General features: G+C 47.7%; 1 protein-coding gene across 1 annotated transcript in view; it reads left to right on the plus strand.

Moving 5' to 3' along the window:
• Positions 1-19,919, plus strand: part of LOC104490111 (chromosome unknown open reading frame, human C14orf37) — a 54,619-nt gene that overhangs the window by 17,667 nt on the left and 17,033 nt on the right. Inside the window, exon 4 of the mRNA XM_010132358.1 lies at positions 1,942-2,193. Coding sequence (XP_010130660.1) covers positions 1,942-2,193 — 252 coding nt within the window. The remainder of the gene's footprint in view (positions 1-1,941; positions 2,194-19,919) is intronic.

A 19,919-nucleotide genomic window follows, 5' to 3' on the forward strand; every position in this document is an offset into this window, starting at 1 on the left:
AACACGTAGATTTTAGAGAAGATTCTTTTGTTGTTTTGAAAAGAGGAGCACATTAGAAGACAGAAACTGCCTATAAAATATAATGGGAATTCAAGGGGCAAACTATATCCCTGTAAGCTCTATCAGATGCTCTGCGTGGTACGATTGTCTGCAGGAGTGATCTCACCTTACCAGGTACTGAAAGCCATGCTATAGCAGGATAATGCAGCTAAATTCAGACAGCAGCTCATTTGTATGAAATGTAGGGCTGGAACGAATTGGTGGCAAGCAGGATTGTCTTGTCTGTTGAGCTGGAAAAATCCTGCAGTGTTTTAAAGCAAGTCCTTGAATCAGAAGGAAAGGAGATGCCGTGTAACAGCACAGTGAGTGCTGTGGTTTTATAATGTGCACTGATATCTCTAGATATTCCAGTCTGTGAAGTGGAGGCCAGCTCCCCCCAGGTTGGATAGCCACCAACTAAGAGCTTCCCCAAAGTTCCCTGGTTTGTTTCTGGGGTGTTTTGGGGATTAGCTGTGCCGGAGTGCCATTGTATCCCCCAGCAGAAAGGAGAAGAGTGATGCGTCACCCGCTTTACTTACAGCGGGTGAGATACGTGCTCCTCAGGTGTCCTACCTCATCTGCTCCCTCTTACGGCAGGGTCTGACCTATTGAGGTACAACTCCAACAGAAACGAAGGGATAGCTGCATAACAGATGTGAATGTGGCTGGATTATTAGTTTTTAAAGTGGTCTTAGATGCCCAGCTAAACCAGCTGCTCAGATGCAGGGTGATGGGCTCACCCAGTCTGAGCACATCGGCGGGAGTTTTTCTACAAGGCTGAGCAGAGCTTCATGTACATTAGACAGAGTGCATCAATATTACATTTTAGCTCTCAGCTTTGAAAAACTAACCATCAGAAATGCCAAACGTGTCGTTATTCCAGTTACTGTCTCGTCGTGGTGGGTAGCTCCATTAGTGGCTATTAAACAGCTCGGATACAAATTCTGGCTCAGGAAGTCCTGGAGTCTTTGATAATTAAAAGTGGGGAAGAGGGACTGTGGGAAGACTGGCTGTGTGCGTGCCTGTGCCCTGCTCTAGTCTATCTTCAGCAGGTAGTTGCAGTCAGAAATAGGATGTGGGCAGAAAGAGCCCTTGGTCTGATCCAGAACAGTCGTGCTTAATTTGCCATTTTAGATTCTGCTATTGAAATATGGCTTAAATATTTAACTCTCCATATGTTAATGGTACCGTCAGTTTTGGAATAAGGTGGGTGTCTGCCCCACTGGAGAATCCACAGGGATTTCCTCAGCATCCCATTTATCTGCTCTCATGTGAAGTGTTGGCCGTGCTGCCTTCTTTCCAATACTGCATTAAGTCTCCCGTAGTCATACCTTAGTCTGGTGTAAACCCGTTGTGGCAGGAGTGCTGGTAGATCCTGCTGAGGTTCCCTACCGTCACCGCTTTCTCCTGCGCCCAAGAGCCAATCTGCTTTTTGTAGAGGGGCCATATCAGTCTAATTGGACTGGAAAGCTGCATCCTTTCCAGAGCTGCGAAAGGCTTAATAAAAGTTAAAAATAGATCAGCCTCCAAGATTGGAAATTGGGGAAACAGTTCTCACTTGAGCTGGAATGAGTTGAGCAGAGAGCACTGTAGTTAAATACACTTAGGTATTTGTACACGTGCACATCCTTGTCTGTACTCCACTAGTAGGAACTGAAATACAGTAGTTGACAATCTAAGACAACATCCTGTTGTTCCTTAGCAACTTCAGATGGTGGTGGGCTCTTCCAAATTAACCCCTTGAGGTGTCTTTCCTGTTAGAAAACATGCTCAGGTCATTCAGCTGGTCTGCCTTTGGAGAAGTGGTATCAGCTGACTGTCTTGGTGCTCACCTTGAGAGACGTAAGAATCTTCTGTCTCATGGGATCTTTCCTGATGTTGCTTTTATGTCTCCCTGGCCAGAGGGTGAGGAAGAGGAAGAGGATGAAGAGGAGGAGGAAGAGGAGGAGGAGGAAGAGGAAGATGAGGAGGACAAAGACATGGATTTGATGGATGAAAGCATGGAGGGTGACACAGAGCTGCCAGGTTTCACGCTTCCAGGCGAGACCTCTCAGGAGCCCATAGCTGGCCTGGAAAACCCTGTGGCCCAGCTGGCTGGGGTGTCCTACCAGGTTCCTGACACCATCGAGTGGGAGCAGCAGAACCAGGGTCTGGGTAAGAGAAAAAGCCCCTTTTTTCCTTTACACCTTACAGAGGACATGTCTTCTGCTCTTCGCTTTGCATGGGACAGTCCCTTGTGCCAGGAAGTCTCATGGGTTGGCTCTCAAGCTAAACACAGAGCAGGTTCGTGTCTGAGGAAAGCCCATCCCCCAGTGACAGCTGGTTGAACTGAGATGGCTCCTAGGCTGAGTGACTTGAGTTTTAATTTTGAGGAGAGCTGCTCTGAATACTCCAGATCTGCCCTTTCATTCCCAGAGCTTAGTGTTGTCTTGCTCTAAGGGTGGACAAGTAAATAACTCCTCAGATGAGATGCCTGGGGAAATGTCAGTTCCCTTTGCCCAGGATGGGTTGGTGCAGGGGTATGCGTCCTGTGAGGACAAAACGAGTGGGGTAGTTGGACAGTTGCTCATCAGCACATTTGCTGCTTCAACAGAATTTTTGTAAGTGCCACTTTTCTGGCATTTTTAAGGGGAATGTGGTCCAGCCATGGGACTCTATTCTGGCAGTGTTAAGCAAGGCAAATCAGCAAAGCCTCTGCGAAGACTTACACAGTTTATTCCCACTGTACCTATAGGCCCTGTGTTTAAATTGGACTAATTTATCGCACCTATGAACAGCTTAGCAGTGTTTATATGTGTGACGTCTGTCTGATGCAAGTCAAAGCTGGTGGGGGACACGGTAGAGTTCGGAAGGGAGCTAGCCCAGCTTGACTAAGGGCATTGGGATCATTTCCCAGCATACTCAATTTCCAAGCCAAGTCACATCAAAAGCAGTGGGAACCTGTCAGGTGGATTGGTGAGAGCTGAACCACATCTGTACAGGAGGTTTTTGTGTCTGACTGTTGGAGAACTGGCTGTTCTGAGAAGCTCATCAAATAAAGCAAGCCCTGAACTTCTATCTGTTGTGTTACAAAAACTATGACTTGCCCTGGATGTTTAATTCTGATTTAACCTGGCAGTTCTCCCCCTGTAATGCTGTTTCTAGCCTGCTTTAGTGTTGTTACGTTCCTCTGAATTGAATCAAAGAGCATATTTGAAGAACTCTGTGGGACAGTTGCTCTGAGGGCAGACTGAATTTGCATCAGGTCCCATAACTCCCTGTCCCAGTGACTCTTGCTTGAAAAACATTGTGTTGGTGGGTTGCCATGTCAGATCTGTTTCACATGTCCTGTTATCCCATCAGGCTGGACAGGAGCTGTGTCAAGGGAGTATTTCTAAGTCTTTAAGACTCTTTCGTTGGCTTTAGCAAGCTGGGTGAAAGAGGTACCCAACAGTGCTCAGAGAAAAAGGGTGTAAGAAACATAGGGATATGCTGGGAGTCGCATCAGCAGCTTTGTGTTCTTGTCTTACTCGTTTCCTTGATGCAGCACCTTTGGGGTGTCTTGAAGGAAAACGCAAGAGGAGCTGCATGTTCTCTGCACTCAGGGGTGCAGCGGGCTGACTCGGTGAGCTCTGTAGGACTAGTAGCAGTTGTGGGAAGGTAGCACTAAGCTGTTAACTGTTTGAAACTATCTGCCTGGGTCAGGATCGTAAGCACCAGGGTGGATGGCTTGGCAGAGCTTGCCTCTGAATCAGTCAGTCCTGGCTAAGGGTGCCAGTGCTTTGTAACGTGTTCAAGAGATGCAGCGTTCTGAGGTGTGTCCCCCTACACCAGACATCACCTGCAGTGTGGAGGAAGATGGCACTGATCTCTTCAGGAATCTTGGTGCACTTAACCATCCTAGCTGGGGTGGCTGATGCAATGTCACCTGGCTTGTGTCCCCAGAGGGCTCTGACAGGAGTCCTGCTCCCAGGACAGGGTGCGGGACAGTGTTAGTTCATCTGGAAGGGTGTCTAGAGACTGCTGAAGGTGTTGCGATGAACTTGGGGGCTACGGAGGAGGTTGTCAGGCACAGCTCTGTTCATAGCTGATGCACGTCTGGAGTCTTGGCTGCATCTCCAGCCCTACCACCTTTGCTGCTGGAGGAATAGGCTTGGGTTACGAGGTGCTTGCCAGATGCACATTGGTAAGTGCAGGTGGTGAGAAAGGAGTGACCAGAGGCTAAAGCTGTCCCTGGTGTGCAGTAAACCTCTCTGGTTGGAGAGGCTGTAGTAACTGTCCACAAAAAATAAGCGGTCCTGGGCTATGAGACAGTATGTAACTTTAACACTCCATTGTAACGGCCTCTGTTATGAGGGGTCCCTGTCCCAGAGCAGAGCCAGGCTGGAGGATGTGCTTTGCAATATCTTTTCCAGAGATCTGCTTCTGAACATAAGAGTCCCGTTCAGTTTCTGCTATTCAGTATTGCATCATCCTGCAGCCTTCATCCTCCACCACCTTCTCCTGTTCTCAGACCTTGGAAAAGCCATCTTCCTGAAAATTTCAGACATGGAATAAATTGACCGTGTGGCAAAAGGCAGGATTTTCTTCCCCTTGCTTATTATTGACCCTTATGCAAGCTGGAGGAGGCCCCCACCACCTGAAGGACTGGGCAGATGTGAATTTCTGAGTTCTCTGGAAGCGCCTGGCTGAATTATGTGTCACCAGACCCAGATGTTTTCGATTGCCTTTTGTTTTGACGTTCTTGCAGTTGATGCAAGCAGCCTCATGAGAGAGGATGAGGCTGTGGATGAGCCGAGTTCATCTTCAGGAGTTAGATGGGACTTCTGTGCAGTGGTGGTGTAGGCAAGAAAAGAAGGGGATGCGATGTGATCGGTCTCTGCTCGTGACTCACCCCTCTTATTCCACCAGGTAAACACTTATTTAAAGAGCCATTTATTCTTCTTCTATCTAGACGACCTTAATGGCTCTTTGATAGTGCTTCCTTCCCCACCTACGTGTCGATGCCCACAGTGCTCCTAAGAGGAGGGGAAGTTATTTATGTTTTGGAGGCACAAAGAAAACCAAGGACTTGCATGTCCTCACATTGAAAACCTGAGGGCAAGCGAGGAGCTGAACCTTGGTGTCCGAAGGGCTCGCTTTCTGGGAGTGCCAGGGGAATGGAAGATGCTGATGCCAGGCTCTTTTTACCTGAGATGCTGCTGCACTAGTGCAGCCCTTCCCCTTTTCCCAGTTTGCGCCATGAGTTTCTGCCCAGGTTCCCCAGCCCTGGGTGCGTGGGCACATGCGGGGCCACGGCTGTATCCATATCTGTGTCCATGCCTAGTCCTGGTTATGCGTTTCTTTATGGGGTGCCTCAGGGAGAAGGGGAAGGGTGGAAAAAGCATACAGCTTGTGTCACCAAGTAAGGGATTGTTAAGAACAGATGAAATCCCCCCAACCTGGCAGGAGGCCAGGAGAGCTGCCCATGTTGTGTTGCTGCAGCACCTGGAGATGGTCACTGTGAAGGGCTCGTAAAGCTTTAGATCTGCTGGACAAGTGCATTTCTCTTTGAAACCCTCTTTCTCTAAGTGCTTTTCCTCTAAAGCTACCTGTTTGAAATCCATTTCCTTTAAGTGCTTTTCTTCTAAAGCTAAAATTAACTTGACTTTAATTTTAAGACGACTTTGTAACCTCTGGACGTCCCCAGACGCAGCATGTGGAGCAGGGAGCTGCAATTCCGGATGCAGCTGGGTCAGGGGCACCGTGCTCCTGCCTGCCTCAGCCCACGGTGTGTGACTTCATGCATCCTGGGGAAGAGCTCTGCACCTCCCTTCCTTCGCCAGATAGCATTGAGATGTGAAGAATTTCCCATCTTCTGCGAGAGAAATACGGTTCAGAAGGAGAAGTTGTTCTGCTTGACGGGGGATGCTGTATGGCAAAGGAGGACCTGAAGAAAGATGACGGTACCCAACAGACTACAAGATGAGGGTACCCCATCTAAGCACCAAACTTTTACAGCTGGCATTTTACATTTTTAAAATACTTTCACTTATGTCCTTCTCCTGGGGATGCGTCTGTCCTCTGGCCTTCAGAATTTTGACATTTGAGGCTAAAATCTATAGTGCAGGAGAGCCCAGAAGTATTGGAGTAGCTGTTCTCAGGTCAGTTATCGTTGTGTTTGCTATGTCTGGTGGCTGACACGCTGCAGATCCCGAGAGAACAAGTAACTAGATCCACAGACAGCGTGTCAGAGCAAGAGACAGTTTGTATTTTTGTAGTGATCAATGAGAAAATGCTGGAGAAAGAGAATCATTAAAAATGTCAATTCTGGGAAGTCGGATGGTCCAGCAGAGCAAAAGCAATTTATAAGCGCCAGTAATGAGGCTGTCAGTTTTACAGCCCATCAGCTGACTCTCTAACGAGCAAGACAAAAAGCAAAGTAGAAGATGATGTCATCTGTGCCTTTATAAAATAGAATTTGATCCTCCAAAAGCTGTTTTAATGGCCTGCAGCTCTGGAGGAGGAAGGTCCTAATATGCTTTGGGATCTCTTTTGGTGTCCTGTTCAAGTGCTTTGTCTTCAGCGGTTGCCAGAGAAGGGCACAATGGTACTGTGGGACCTCTCTGCGTTCTGTGCAAGATGACTTGGTCCGTTCTCTACTTGTTCCTTCATTTGTATGTAGGTTGTGTGGGGGGTAGGCGACCACTAACTAACTGTTTGGAGAGCATTAGAAGGGCAGGAAACTTGGACTTTCTGGGGAAGAATGAAAATACATAATTTTCCCCTGCTTCCTCTTTTGTGGTGAAGTATTTATGCATTACAAGGAGAACTGCAGTTGGTTTAGATGGGTTCAAACCCAGGGAACAGTTTCTGGGTCCTTTAGTTATTCTCCAGGAATGTTAAAGTAGACAGTCTGTGTTATACGCCTCTAAGGAGATCAAGGCCCTCTGCTTCTCTGGTGGTGATGGCTACTGTGACAATGCTCTTTTCCCACTTCCTAAGAGTCTTTTTCCTTTCACTGTGAGAATCCTTATTTTACAAACCACGAGCCAAGACATTGCAACGTGGCTTGAACTGGTGTGGGAACTTTGTGGTAGTGCATGAAAGTGTCCCCAGGCTCCAAAGCTATTTGTTACTGCCATAGTGCTTGCCTGTCACCCACGTCCCAAGATGAAGAGTGTCTGCTATCCAGTAAGGTGGCAGCAGGAGGTCTAGGGCAATTTAACTCTGCTGCTTTGGGGCATGCAGTGGTTTGCTTTGTGCATTCGAAACATATGGAGTTGTTTGGAGTGACAGTGACATTTTCATCTTGAGGCACGTGAGGTTGTGATGTTTTGAATGTAAGGCTCAGGTTGGCTATGCAGAAGTTGTTACGGTGGACTTTGGTTCTTTAAGACGTTGACCGAAACCACCAGTTTGTTATCCCTGGCCACCGCTAATATGAGATACCAGCAGTAGACCGAGGAGAGACTGATTTGAACCATAAACCTTGAGAGGAAACTCTGTTGTTATGCTCAAAAACTTGATTTGTGGGCAAAGAGGAGGCACACCTCGTGTATATAAACCCAAAATTTTATTGCTAACATAATTAAAATCTTAAGAGTCTCATCATTATTCGTCCAGATCCGGTTATTAAAGGGAAAGAAATAATGCAGTTAGAATTGTTACACACGCAGTCCTTTGTTTCTGGTGTTACGCCCATCCTTGCTTGGTAGCTTCGTACAGGGGTTTGTGGTGGGTCACAGCATCTGGAGTTCTTTGCCAGGAGGAATACAATGTTCACCTTGATGGTTTCTTCTTGCTTTAGAGTCCACTCGAAGTGTTTTTCTGTGTTTCTAGCATGCTTTTACACCTCGCTCTTTCTTCAGTTCCGTATTACATCTGAATTTACTCCTTATGGTGGGTTTTATGTATGTAAGATATTATTTTTTGTCCTCTTGTTTACCCTAAACCCACTTTTGTCCTGGTCTGCATTTCTTTAACAGACCTTTGGTGTGTTGCTTCTATCCCTCTGTTTATGGCAGTAGCAGTACCATGCTACAGGGCTACGTGATTGTGCTGAAGTTGGCAAGAAGTCACCTGAGTTGCCTGGCTCCACAGCAGTCATTCCAGGTTTCCATCTCCCCACGGAGGTATTGTACACAGTGGAGGTTATACCATCCCTGTAGGTGGGATTTAAAGATAGAAAACGATAAAATGGCAGTTTAGAAAGAAGTTACGAAGCATGACAATGTAATTGCCAACATATCATTTCCAAGATAGATAGAGCATGTTTCATTTAATGTATTTTCGTGTGCAAGATCTTAGTTCTTCCAATAACAGAAGGTTGTGTACCTCTCTCACTTAGGTAATGACAAGACACTTGCATAATAAACACACTTTTGGAATGTGGGGAGGGTTTTTAATGGGTAAAAGATATTTGCAGCCATGAGTAGTTACTGACAGAGAAATTAGCTCTGCTTGCATGGCAGATCCATGGTTGCAAATTGCAGTGCATAAACCACCTGACGGGTGCTGCTGGTTAATGATGGTGAGGCAGAGGAGCAGAGGCACAACAGTGGAAGATGATGAATATCTGAGATGTCATTTTTACAGGAAGATAGGATTAATGCTTTTATGGGCAAAAATAACCAGCATTAGGAAGGCAGAAGCTGAGTCTCAGAAGTTAATAGTATATTCCTTAATAGCTGCCCAAAATGGATCTAATTTACGTACTCTTACAGCTCGTGTTACTGGAACATCAGAGAGCATTTTAATCTTTAATGTATTTATCACCTTAATTACCCTGGCAAGGGTATCCACGTTCTACAGGTGGTGAGGAAAAACACAGGAAGGTCAACTGACCCCACTGGTTTAATGAAGAAGCCTTTATCAGGGCAGGGATTTGAACGACGGGGATTAAATTAGTCCTCGGGCATTTCCTTTCTTTTGCCGGAGGAGGGATGTGCGCACCTGCGTTTCTCCCTGGAAAAGGTGCAAAGGGTCACACAAAAAGTCGCCATCCCAACAGAAGGGACTGAGTCCGTAGAAATCCCAGGTGAGAGGGGCTGGCAGGAGCCAGAATCGGGAGTGGAGCCAGGAAATTTTTCTCTCCGACGTGCTCAGAGGGCAGCTGCCTGCATCAGTCCTGCCCTCTGTAGCTTTGCCTCGTGTATGTTTGAAGGAATTTTGTTGCACAAAGCATTGGACATGAGAGGTCTGTGTTCCAGATGGCTACGGATTGAAATGAGCCATCTCAGAAATACAGATGATTATTTTTCATGTCTTCCTGGGTGCTCCAAATAATTTATACAGGTCCATATGTTCCTTGCTAGCTCCCCTTCCCTCTCCCAAGCAGTAATAAAGCTCCCATCATCAATCAGCGCCCAAGTCCAGTTTCTGTTCCTCGTGAGGGATGTGTACTCTCTTTGGAATGGCTCCTTTTTTAACTGTTTAAAGAGATTGTTCACGGCTGCATCTTAATCCTGGAGCAGACTCATATTTAATCAGCTTTGTCTTGTCAAAGGAAATTTTGCATCCGCAAACCTGTAAACAACAACAATCCTTTCTGCCAGCTCGCTGTGGCGTACGTTGTCGTAATGACAGAGCAGCTCCCAGGAGGGACCAATTAACACCGGAGATGGTTTTCTCTTTTTGTCAAATTTTATCCCAAGGTGTTTTGGTGACTGTGTCTCCTTCCCTGCTTTAATATCGCTTCTTTCTTAGACCTGACTTGCTCCTGCTTCTTCTCTGAAGCCAGCTGAGATACGAGCTCTGCAGCCCAGTCCTGCACACGCTGGTGCTCAGTGGCGTGGTGGGAAGCAGCCCTATGCCTCGCGCTGGGACCTTGGACAACGGGACCTTCCGGGAGACGCAGAACTTGGACAAGGCTACCTCGTGAGCTGCCACCTTGCTCTTCCCTTTTTCCATCTAGCACAAGACTGCCGTGCCCTCATGAATGAGGCCTGTGTGTTTTAAACAGGAGAAGCTGACAGTGTGTCTGTTCTGCTGTGAACTGGGATGAGGAGCTTCCAGCCACGAAGCATGAAACACTAATGGGTTGGAGCCACGTCCTGCCTCTTGGAAGCACATTAACTCTTGTTCTTGAAGCAGAAATCAAGACCAAGGGAAGGGAATAGAGATGAGTAAACTGGAGTATCAGAAATAGGTGAAACAAAGCTGTTGCTTGTGATAAAATGTGTGTGCTTGCAGTTTATCATAAGGAAGGGGAAGACAGCAGGAGTCTTTCTAGTGGAAACCTCCAGCAGGAAACTTGGGCTGGTATTTTAGGCTGGTGTTTTTGGTGGGCTATATTGAGAAACAGCAGCACTCTAACACCCTCGGCTAAGTTACTTAGGAATAGCAGCCCTTCCACAAGGGTATGTGCGTCCAGTTAAACCTCTGTCAGAGGAAGACCGGCCAAGCTCACCTGTTACCAGCCCTGAAGTGCGGCCTCCAGGAGCTGGGTGCAGCTTTAGAGGCGTTTGCTGGGGTTTGGCTCTGCCTTCCCTCTCCCTACCTGCAAAGACGACGGGATCCCATCAGACAAGATGTTAAGCTGGGGTTACTGGCTGTTGCTGGTAGGAATGAAGAGGTCCTGTCCATCCAGAGCATTTCTGCCTCTTTTTTTCTTCAGTTTGGAGCGAGGTGAAGAAATGCAGGAATCACCTGTTGGTTCGTGGGATGAACCCAAGCCTGAGAGCTGCTGTCACTCCTGCATGCCCCGGTCCTCACTACCCTGCCATGCAAAAATGGCCTGAAATACCTGAAAGAGTGAGCAACAGCTTCTGTGGCTGAGTCTCCTCAGCTTGCGGCAGTGGAGCTGTGGGTGATGTTTATACAGGGAGCGTTAGGGAAACTTTGCTGAAGGGAACTGAAATGTGGGCCACCGTTTGCCTACAGTTTGCCTGGCAGACCGTAGCTGAACAAATTCACCCTCTCGGCTTGAGGTGGGGAGTGAGGAAAGGCAGCCTGCAGGAGCACCAGGCTCCTGGGCTTTCCCAGCACAGGACCCCTTCTAACAGGCTTTCTGCCTGCCCCTCCAGTCGCTCTTGTTGGCCTAAAAAAGCAAAGTTAGAAAACTCAGGCACACGGCTGACCTTGTCCCGCTTTCTACCATCCATCAATTTGTTACAGCCTTCAGAGTTAGGATGTGTCTACCCTGGAGCACAGCTTGGCATTTGCTCCTCCAAGTAATTTATCTTGTGTTTTCTCCTGGATTAAAGGATAGGGTCCATTAGCCTGCGCAGAGCTCTGTGCTGCAAAGGCTGCTCTGCATCTGCTAACCCAGCATCGTCTGGGTTCCGGCAGAGCGCGGTGAGGCACACCTCCTCCTAGACTGTCAACTGTCCTTTATGTGCTCGTCTGGGTGGCCTTCGCCTTGTAAAAACAGACTTGTGCTTGTGTTGGAGAAATCACATTTGTTTTCTAATAGTGATCTATACTCCGGTGCAAAAGATCTGTTTTCAGCCCTCCAGAAAACAAATGGAGAGGGGGAATGTGAAGGTACGTTGGCCTTGAATTGCCTCTGTCCCTCTGGGCATCTGTGTCAGAGGCCGATCTTCTGGGTTAAAATGTTGGCTCTGTTGCAGAGCTGGTAAGAGAAAAACAGAGGAAAAGAGCTCATTGTGATGAGGAGCAGGGAGGGAGGGTAGTTTATTGAGGAGACAGGTTTAAAATATTCCTTTCTAATGAGAAAGCTACGCTTTCTGCTTGGGTAGCGCAAACCACAAATGACTGATGCTAAACCTACCTCCCCTCTGGTGTTTGTGCAAATTAAGACCATCAAAGGATCAAAGGAGATTCAAGTTCCTTCCTGGAAAGATGTTCTCTTGATATATATACCTGTCCTGCTCTGCCTGCGAGTGAGATAGGAACATCTATTGGAAATAAGTAAATTGCTCAGATTTTTACTGACAATAAAATAATTACCTCAGACCTCCAGCAATTGTTCTGCAAAAATGCTGGGTATCAGCGTTAATCACAGAGAGGGGTCGATACGGTGAGAATTACTCGAGGCTTTTGCTTTCTTTTTTTTCCCCCCTCTTGTTTTTGAATAACTCTAATCACAGCCTCATCCAAGCCTGGGATATAATAAAAGGTTTCAGCCAGGCTCTTCCCCGATAGCCTATCATTTATTTTAATATACTGACAACACCATCTGCGCTTGAGTCTTTATTAATGTGGAGTGAGGCCAAGAGTTTCTCTGGTTTTATTCCTTTCTGAGGTTGCTTTCCCCACATCCCCCCTGTTCTCGTATGGCCACTCAGGCTGAGTTTCCTGCTCAAGTATTTGCACAGTCCAGTTTTGCAGGAGTGGATGCTCAGGCTTGTGCTTGTGTTTAACAGGACTCACGGAATCATTCTGGTTGGAAGAGACATTTAAGACCATCGAGTCCAACCGTTCACGCTGCACTGCCCCTAAAGCCTGTCCCTCAGCACCACACCCCTGTTAAACGCTTGCAGGGCTGGGGACTCCACCCTGGGCAGCCTGTCCCAATGCTTTACCACCCCTTCTGTAAAGCAATGTTTCCTAATGGTCAACCTAAACCTCCCCTGCTACAACTCGAGGTTGTTTAATCTTGTCCTATTGTTTATTACTTGGGAGAAGACACCAACCTCCACCTCGCTCCAGCCTCCTGTCAGGGACTTGTTGAGAGTGATAAGGTCTCCCCTGAGCCTCCTTTTCTCCAGGCTCAACCTGCCTAGGTCCCTCAGCTGCTCCTCATGGGACTTGTGCTCTAGATCTGTCACCAGCTTCGTTGCCCTTTTCTGGACACGCTCCAGCCCCTCAGTGTGCTTCTTGGAGTGAGGGGACAAAACTGAACCCAGTAATGGCATTTTCAGCAAGGCAGCGACAGGTTTGCTGTGCTGTGTGTTTCACAGGGTCTCGTTTGCTATTCACAGTTACACTGAAATGGAATTTCTTTTTGTGTGCACAAATTGGCTGTGGATTCTCAAAGCCACATGGATTCTGGGTCCAACAGCTCATATGGAAATTAGTGGTTTGTTGCTCCTCTGGCTTTGGAATATCTTTTGTTATCTCTTAGAAATGGACTTTGAAAAAGAAACTTAAGCTCCTGTTCGAGTAAATGTGGACAAATAATGTTACTCAGTCGAAGGACAGGCTTATAGATCAGGAGGTTGTGATGAACTGGTTTGAGTCAGCAGTTGGTCTGGTCTGTCGATTTAACTTCTAACTAGGCTTGGTTGGTAATTGCCTAAATCTCTCGACTGCTTCACAACATTGTAGGATAAGGCCAGTAATTTATCTTCGGTGTTTAGGACTAAATTTCACAAGTGCTCTGCAGTTTCGCTTTTCTGTACCTACAAAGAATCACAGATCTTAGACGGCCCGCAGAGGTTTTGTTTGTGCTGTGGAAAAGGCAGCCTTTCCCCTGGGAAGTCCCTGTTTAGAATATTTGCAGTTATACACCAGAAAATTGGGGCTTGCTCAGGCACAACGCTCTCCTGACCGACAGACTGTGACACTTTTGAAACAGCCAAAAGAAACTTTTGCTTTCCAGCCTTTTCTTGGCTCTGTGTTTCTGAAATGTGCTGTTGGATAACAATTTCCTTCTCGGGGAAGGCTGTTAACGTTGCCTTTGAGATCAGAGCTTGCTCACTGACTTGTTTGTGGCATTTTGCAAGACCTGTTGGAAGATAAGTGACCAGCCTCCTGCTTGAGGACTGATGAGGTGCCCATGTCTTTCTCCAGGATGATTACTTTTAGCATGTAACATGGAGATTTATCTGCACACCGGGAGATATAAAATCCTAGCAAAGGTCTCTAAATATTCCATCGTGCCTCCTGCTGCTGCTGCTTGTCTTTTTTGACCTTTGTTGCGTCCTCTTACCTGGTAGGTGATGCCATGTCCTACAAACCTTCCAGACTGGAGGTGAGAGTCGCCTGCAGACTAAGATCTCCCAATCTCCTCATTTGCTTGGGGTGTGAAGAAGTCTCTGTGTGATGGAATATGTGGCCTGATGCATCAGTTAACAAGAACCTGGAGGTCTCAGGACGGGTGGCTGCCCACAGCTGGGCATGGGCCTTGAGGGAGGCTCCCTTTGAGCTCTGACCCTGCTGCATGTCTCACCTGGTGGGCAGTATGGGGTGAATGAGCCCTGCCTGGTGCCATGAAGGAGGAGGAGAGATCCGCTTACATGTACGGATCAAGTGACGTTGGGGAGATGGTCATCAAGAAGAAATCAGGTTGCTTATGGTTGGAAAGCCTGTACATGTTCTTCAGTGTATCTACCGTCCTTTAAAACCACAGTGCCATCAGGCCACTACAAAAATGAGTTTTCAGAGTGTCCTCTGCTTATTCCTTCTATGGGGCTTCTCAGTGCCTTCTTCCTATGTCTGAAGACATATGCTCCTATGTTCTTCCTTCCTGCAGAGTTCCCTCCTCCTGTTCCCAGAGGACATGACACAACACTTGTCAAGTCAACAGAAAGCTTTCTGGCCCATTTTGTGGGCTTTGGAAACCGAGCAGTGGAGCGGCCAGCAGAATTTAGATAACAAATATTTGCTGCTGCTTTGGAAGTGATTAAGCCCTGAAGCTGTATCCAGATAATTTTGTGGAGGTTCTCACACATGAGATCATTTCTTCGTTATTTGAACAGATGATGGTGGCAAAATCAGGAGTTCATTTAGAGACGCTCATAATCCAGAATGTCTTCTTAGAGCCACATCATATCACTGTCCTAATCAGAGAGTGGTCTCTGACCAGTTCCAATCAGGGTAATGCCCTTTCAGTGTAAGTAAATTGTTACGGCTTATCTTAATCTGCTTGGAGAAACACCAGATCGGTTCCTTTCTGAGCAGAAGGATTGGAGTGGAGATTGCCACGGCGCCGGGTGCAGGTGCTTGGGGGCAGCAGCAAACCCCGTGGAGAATGAAGTCACGCAAACTTTAATCTGGCCTTCTCAGCCGAGCAGGAGCAGCGCTCTGTGTCACCTATGAAATAAATGAGAAATGCAGAGAACAGACGAACCGAAGATGAATTAACCCTTTCACTTGCAGAGCTGGGAGGTGATGATGATTTTACAAGGTTCAGTGGGCAGCAGCAAAGTTCAACAGTGGGCAGCAGCAAAGTTCAACAGGATCTTGAGATACTCATTGGCCTCCAAAGTCTCACTCATAACTGTAGGTAGGTGCTGCAGAGAGAAGGGATGTTTTGCTTCTCTGCAGCCCCTGGAATAGCCACTCCACAGCAATTAAACTTTATATGTGAGGACCTGGGTTGAAGGTACAATGCCAGAGAGGTGTGGAGGTAGGGCTGGTGCTTGGTTTGGAGTTTACTCTCTGAAGTCAAGGCACCTCTTCAGGGTGTAGATGACATCTGAGGAGGAACCAGGAGCTGCAGGGTGCAGGTCCTGGCCAGGCACTGCACCAGTTTGCTGCTCAGCGCTGAGTCCCAGCTGTACGGTTTTACACCATCAGCCCCATGGAACCAGGTCTGTTTGTTGGGGGATTGAATTTGGCCTCATGCAGAACAAAAAAAGTCAGGTCCTGGCAGCACAAACCTTTTTTAGTTACCAGTCTAGCCAGTAACCACAATTCCTCCTCTCCTTCGGAGACTTTTCAGGGTTAAAGTGTTTGAGATCAGCGTTTCCCCCACTGCAAGCGCAAAGGGAGCTGTCTTCTCCACCTTTTGTCTGCCAAATATATTGGTGGCTCCTGCTTTTGGACAGACCAGCACCGGACTGTCACGTTCTGCCTCCTGGGAGAGTTTTTGTCTGTCAAACTCACCTTATGGTCAGCCAGAACAGACTCAGTGAAACCGTTTTGGTTTGATTGCCATCAGGGTTCTGAGCCATTATTACTGAGAAATACCCACTGGCTTTGAATGCTTGTGCCTCATGGCCCAGCTTTCGCCAAAAAGCTTTGCTATGGACTGAGTGGGAGGCGTCATCGAGGTAATTTTTGTTGTGACAGTAAAATAGGACTTTGGGTGAGGTTGGCAGAAGAACTCAGTGCTGGTCTGAACCTCTGTGATGAAATACAAGTTCCTCTGCTCAGCTGGAACAGAATGATATCCGTGCTGAAGGTATTTGCAGATTTTGCCCCTGCTTTCTCCACTGGCTCTGGGTCTTCCTGCCTCCATTTGGCTGTAGATACATCCTGTTGGTGCCTTCAGGTTTGGATTCCCAGTCGGCAGATGAAGATAACACTGCCTGCTTGTATTAGAGAACGGTTGTGAGTGCAATTAATAACGCTGAAAAGTAGTGGAGGAGCTAAATATTGTTACATAATGAGACCTCATTCACAGTAAACGATGTGAGAAATGATTTCTTGCAAAGAATAACAAATTGCCACAGCTTTTTAGCCTAATTGTAGATGCTTGATTCTAATTTGTTATTTGTCATTTCCATGTTAATGAAGAGTTTTAGTTATAATTACCGCATTTATGGCAAAAACCACATAATTTTCCAATGCGTGCGCAGCGCCGGCTTCTTTAGAAACAGAGGAGAGCTGAGTAATTACCCTCGTTGTGCAGCTCCGGCGAGGGCTCCACAAATAGCAGTGTCCAGCTCCCTCTGCAGAACAGGACTTGCACAAGATGCTTCTCAGAGGTGGCTGAGCTCATTAACCCCCTTCTGCATTTGGAGGAGCTGAGACTCAGAGACGTGAAGTAACTTCCCCAGGGCGCTCATCAGTGTTCCTGGTGTCCAGATCCCTTCTGGACAGCATCTTCTCTTCATCGCTTGCATAACGCAAAAGATGCCCAGTGCCACCATCTTGGTTGGCACTAATTTTCCCAGTTTGTCCTTGTTATCGTAGTCAGGGAGGTGATCCTCCAGCCCCATTCTGCATATTGCAGAGATTTTGCTTGATCAAGACTGGGTTTGACTCCCATGAGTGGTGATGGGGGAGTTTCATGGGTTTCTAAGAGTATCTCATCTAAGGCCTGCAGAGTTGTGGTGTGATCAGAAGCCCGTAACTGCTCTTTTGAAATAAAGCAGTGTAGTATTTGTGAGGGTCCCCTGTCCACTGTGATTGCATTGGTAGATGTGATAGTCCCTGATCCTGCACTTTAGCTACACCCCTTCACATTCTCCTGCCTTGTCCCATGACAGGAGGCAGACCAGTCAGGGCTTCTCTCCATGGGGTGGCAAAAGGCAATTTTGAGCAGCTCTGATGCATAGTAGTAGGAGGGACAGGTCCTAGTGCGTTGATTTGAGATGCTGGTGAACGTGTCGCTTCTCTGTGATGGGCAGCTGTACCATCCCATCCTTTTCCACGAGCAACCTCTGAGAGCTGGTTTGAGGTTTGGCCGGTGTTATGAGAGGAGCCTTGCTGCACTGGTAATGAGAAGCCTTTGACTTTCCAGTCTCAGGTGTCCATGGTCCCTTTGTCCCTGGAGCAACATGGTTAAGTAGTTTAACTACCTCATTGCTGTAGCACTTCTTCCTATACTGGTGCTTGGACACGAGGATGTGCTTATAGAGCGTGATGTGGCACCGTTTCGGCCTTTAGTGTAGCTGAATGGGCCAAATGTCTTTTGCTTTTCCTTTTTGAGATGGTTTCTGGTTTTGGATCCTACCACGAAGACAGTTTGAGCGTGTCTATTATGAAAATCTCCTGCACGTGGCTTTTCATTACCTGTTAGGGAAGGTGGGTACAACTCAGAGAAAGATGTTGGGACACGAGCAGCAGGGGGTTGCTTTACAAATATCTTAAGGGTCTGGAAGCAGTGTGGGCCAGAGGCACGTGCTGGACTTTGGGGACAGACAGATGTTCCAGTGCTGAGTACAAGACTGTGATCCTGTGCTAAGATCTGTCATGATGTAGAGATTCACCTTCCTCCAATGCCTTAAAATGCAGCAAACTGTTTCTTTTTCTCTCCTCTTCTTACTCCTAGTTCCTTGCGTTTGTAGACTGGGCTCAGTGCCCAGGATATGGCATGTAATGTGTTTGAAGTGGAATAAATCAGTGGCCACCACTTTCAATTATCCCAGCCCAAGCTCGTTCACTGTGGGTGAAATACGGCACGACTGACAAGGCGTGAGCGCTGCCAGAGCGTTAACACTCATCTGCAGACAGACATCAGGACCTGGCCTGCCGCAAACCAATCCCTGCCTGCGCTGCCAGTGACAGCTCCGGCTCCCCTGATCTGGGGATGCTGAGCGCAGAGGAGGGAGCTGGAGGAGAGCACCGAAGTGCACTTCTGCCACCACGCCACTAATGAAATCCTTGAGCAGCTTCTGCAGCTAATGCTTAAAGCCACTTTAGCCTTTTTGGTCAAACGCAAGAAGTCCAGGTCTGCTAGCTACAAGCTGGCAAAATTGAAAGCATTGCCCTTCATCTCACTGCGGTGAGGAACACCCTGCCCTGTGGTGGTAATGCTGTTACTGGGGCTCAGGAACACAAAGTGGGATAGAGCACCTCACTCCTGCCCCCATCCCAGCCCTGTCGAGTTGGCGGCTCTGAGTTAGTTACATCTCCCTGGTGTCCATGGGTTTTCCTGTCTGTCCTGCACACCCAGGTACCTGGGATATGATTGATCAAGGCAACATGAGCAGGACACACTCCAGCACCTCAGGGCAGTGGTGGAGTTCCCATCCCTAGAGGGGTTCAAAAGATCTGTTGATGTGGTGCTGAGGGACATGGTTTAGTGGTGACCTGGCAGTGCTGGGGGGACGGTTGGACTCAATGATCTCAAGGGTCTCTTCCAACCTAAATGATTCTCTGATTTTTGGCCTGAATGAAGCTGCTGAAGTTGGCTCTAACAAAAGCTCAGCTGGCCTTCGGCATCCTCCCACAGTGCTGTTCTGTGCCTGGGCCTGCTGGAGCAGTGATGTGATTTCTGTTATAACATTGTGGCACTTTATAAATTTATCTCGCCGCTGCCAAGTACTGGCTTTCCAAGCAAGTCGGGCCCCTGCCATCCAAGGAGCTGCCTCTTTCCTTGCACAACTTCCAAGCCCTGGAGTTATAAATCAGGAGACAAGGGAGGCTGCACAGCCTCTGGTCTGACACCACGCCGCTGGCATGGCATGAGTCCACATTCGTATGAAGGCCATGTTTTGACAGAAGACCACAGAGTGTAGCATCTCATGGAAACATCAGTTCTCAGTCAGAAAAGAGCTACAAGATGTCATAATGTCAAAAAAAATAGGGACTTGTAGTGTTGATCTTCATCCTCCTGTCTGATCTTCATCAGGCACTCTGCTCCTCTGGTGTTCAGGATGCTGAAGTGTTGGGCACAGCATACAATGAGACACAAAGCCTTCATCCGGGAGGTGACCAACTCCAAAATCACCTCAGAATGGTCCTTAGCCTGAGCCCCTTCCCCTGGGGAATCATTTTATGATAGCTGCCAAGCCGGGGCTTGCCAGCAGCGGTGAAGGGAGCACGCTCCCGCTGGCGGGGCTGATCTCTGCTGCGAATGGGTCCATCACCCTTGTTTGTTCCGATGGGTGGATGATTGCCCGTGGTCACTGTGGTTCCTGTAGGCACCAAGCAGCCTGGTATGACGAGAATTATGCTTCTGATGTGTATTTTGGTTTAGTCAGTGCTGTAGTAACACTTTCTGGCGCATCAGATCCTGTCACTTGGCTTCTAGTTTAGCGTGGACTTACGTGACTTCATGGGATGTGCGCAGAGGACTTCCCTCCCCCACTTCACATGCTGTAAATTTCGGGTGGTGGTGTTCACTTGAGATGCTTTGCAGGAAGTTGAAGGCATCATTCACACTGCCTTGGCGTGATGCTGTGTGTCATTACCTCCCTCCCTGCCTTGCTCCCAGGCATGAAGCATTTTTGTGCCATCGCTTTCCTGGAGCTCAGAGTCTAATCAGCAGTCTCCTGGTACACAGCTCTCCTGAGACCTTCTCAGTGACCTGCCCTCCGAAGAGTACCGTAATTTCTACTGGTTTTCTGCGTTTTAGGGGATAAAATCTGCCAGTGAGTGAGGCTGTTTGTAGACAGCAGGAA

This window comes from Buceros rhinoceros, unplaced genomic scaffold (genome assembly GCF_000710305.1).
Source record: "Buceros rhinoceros silvestris isolate BGI_N320 unplaced genomic scaffold, ASM71030v1 scaffold4153, whole genome shotgun sequence".
Lineage (NCBI taxonomy): Eukaryota > Metazoa > Chordata > Aves > Bucerotiformes > Bucerotidae > Buceros > Buceros rhinoceros.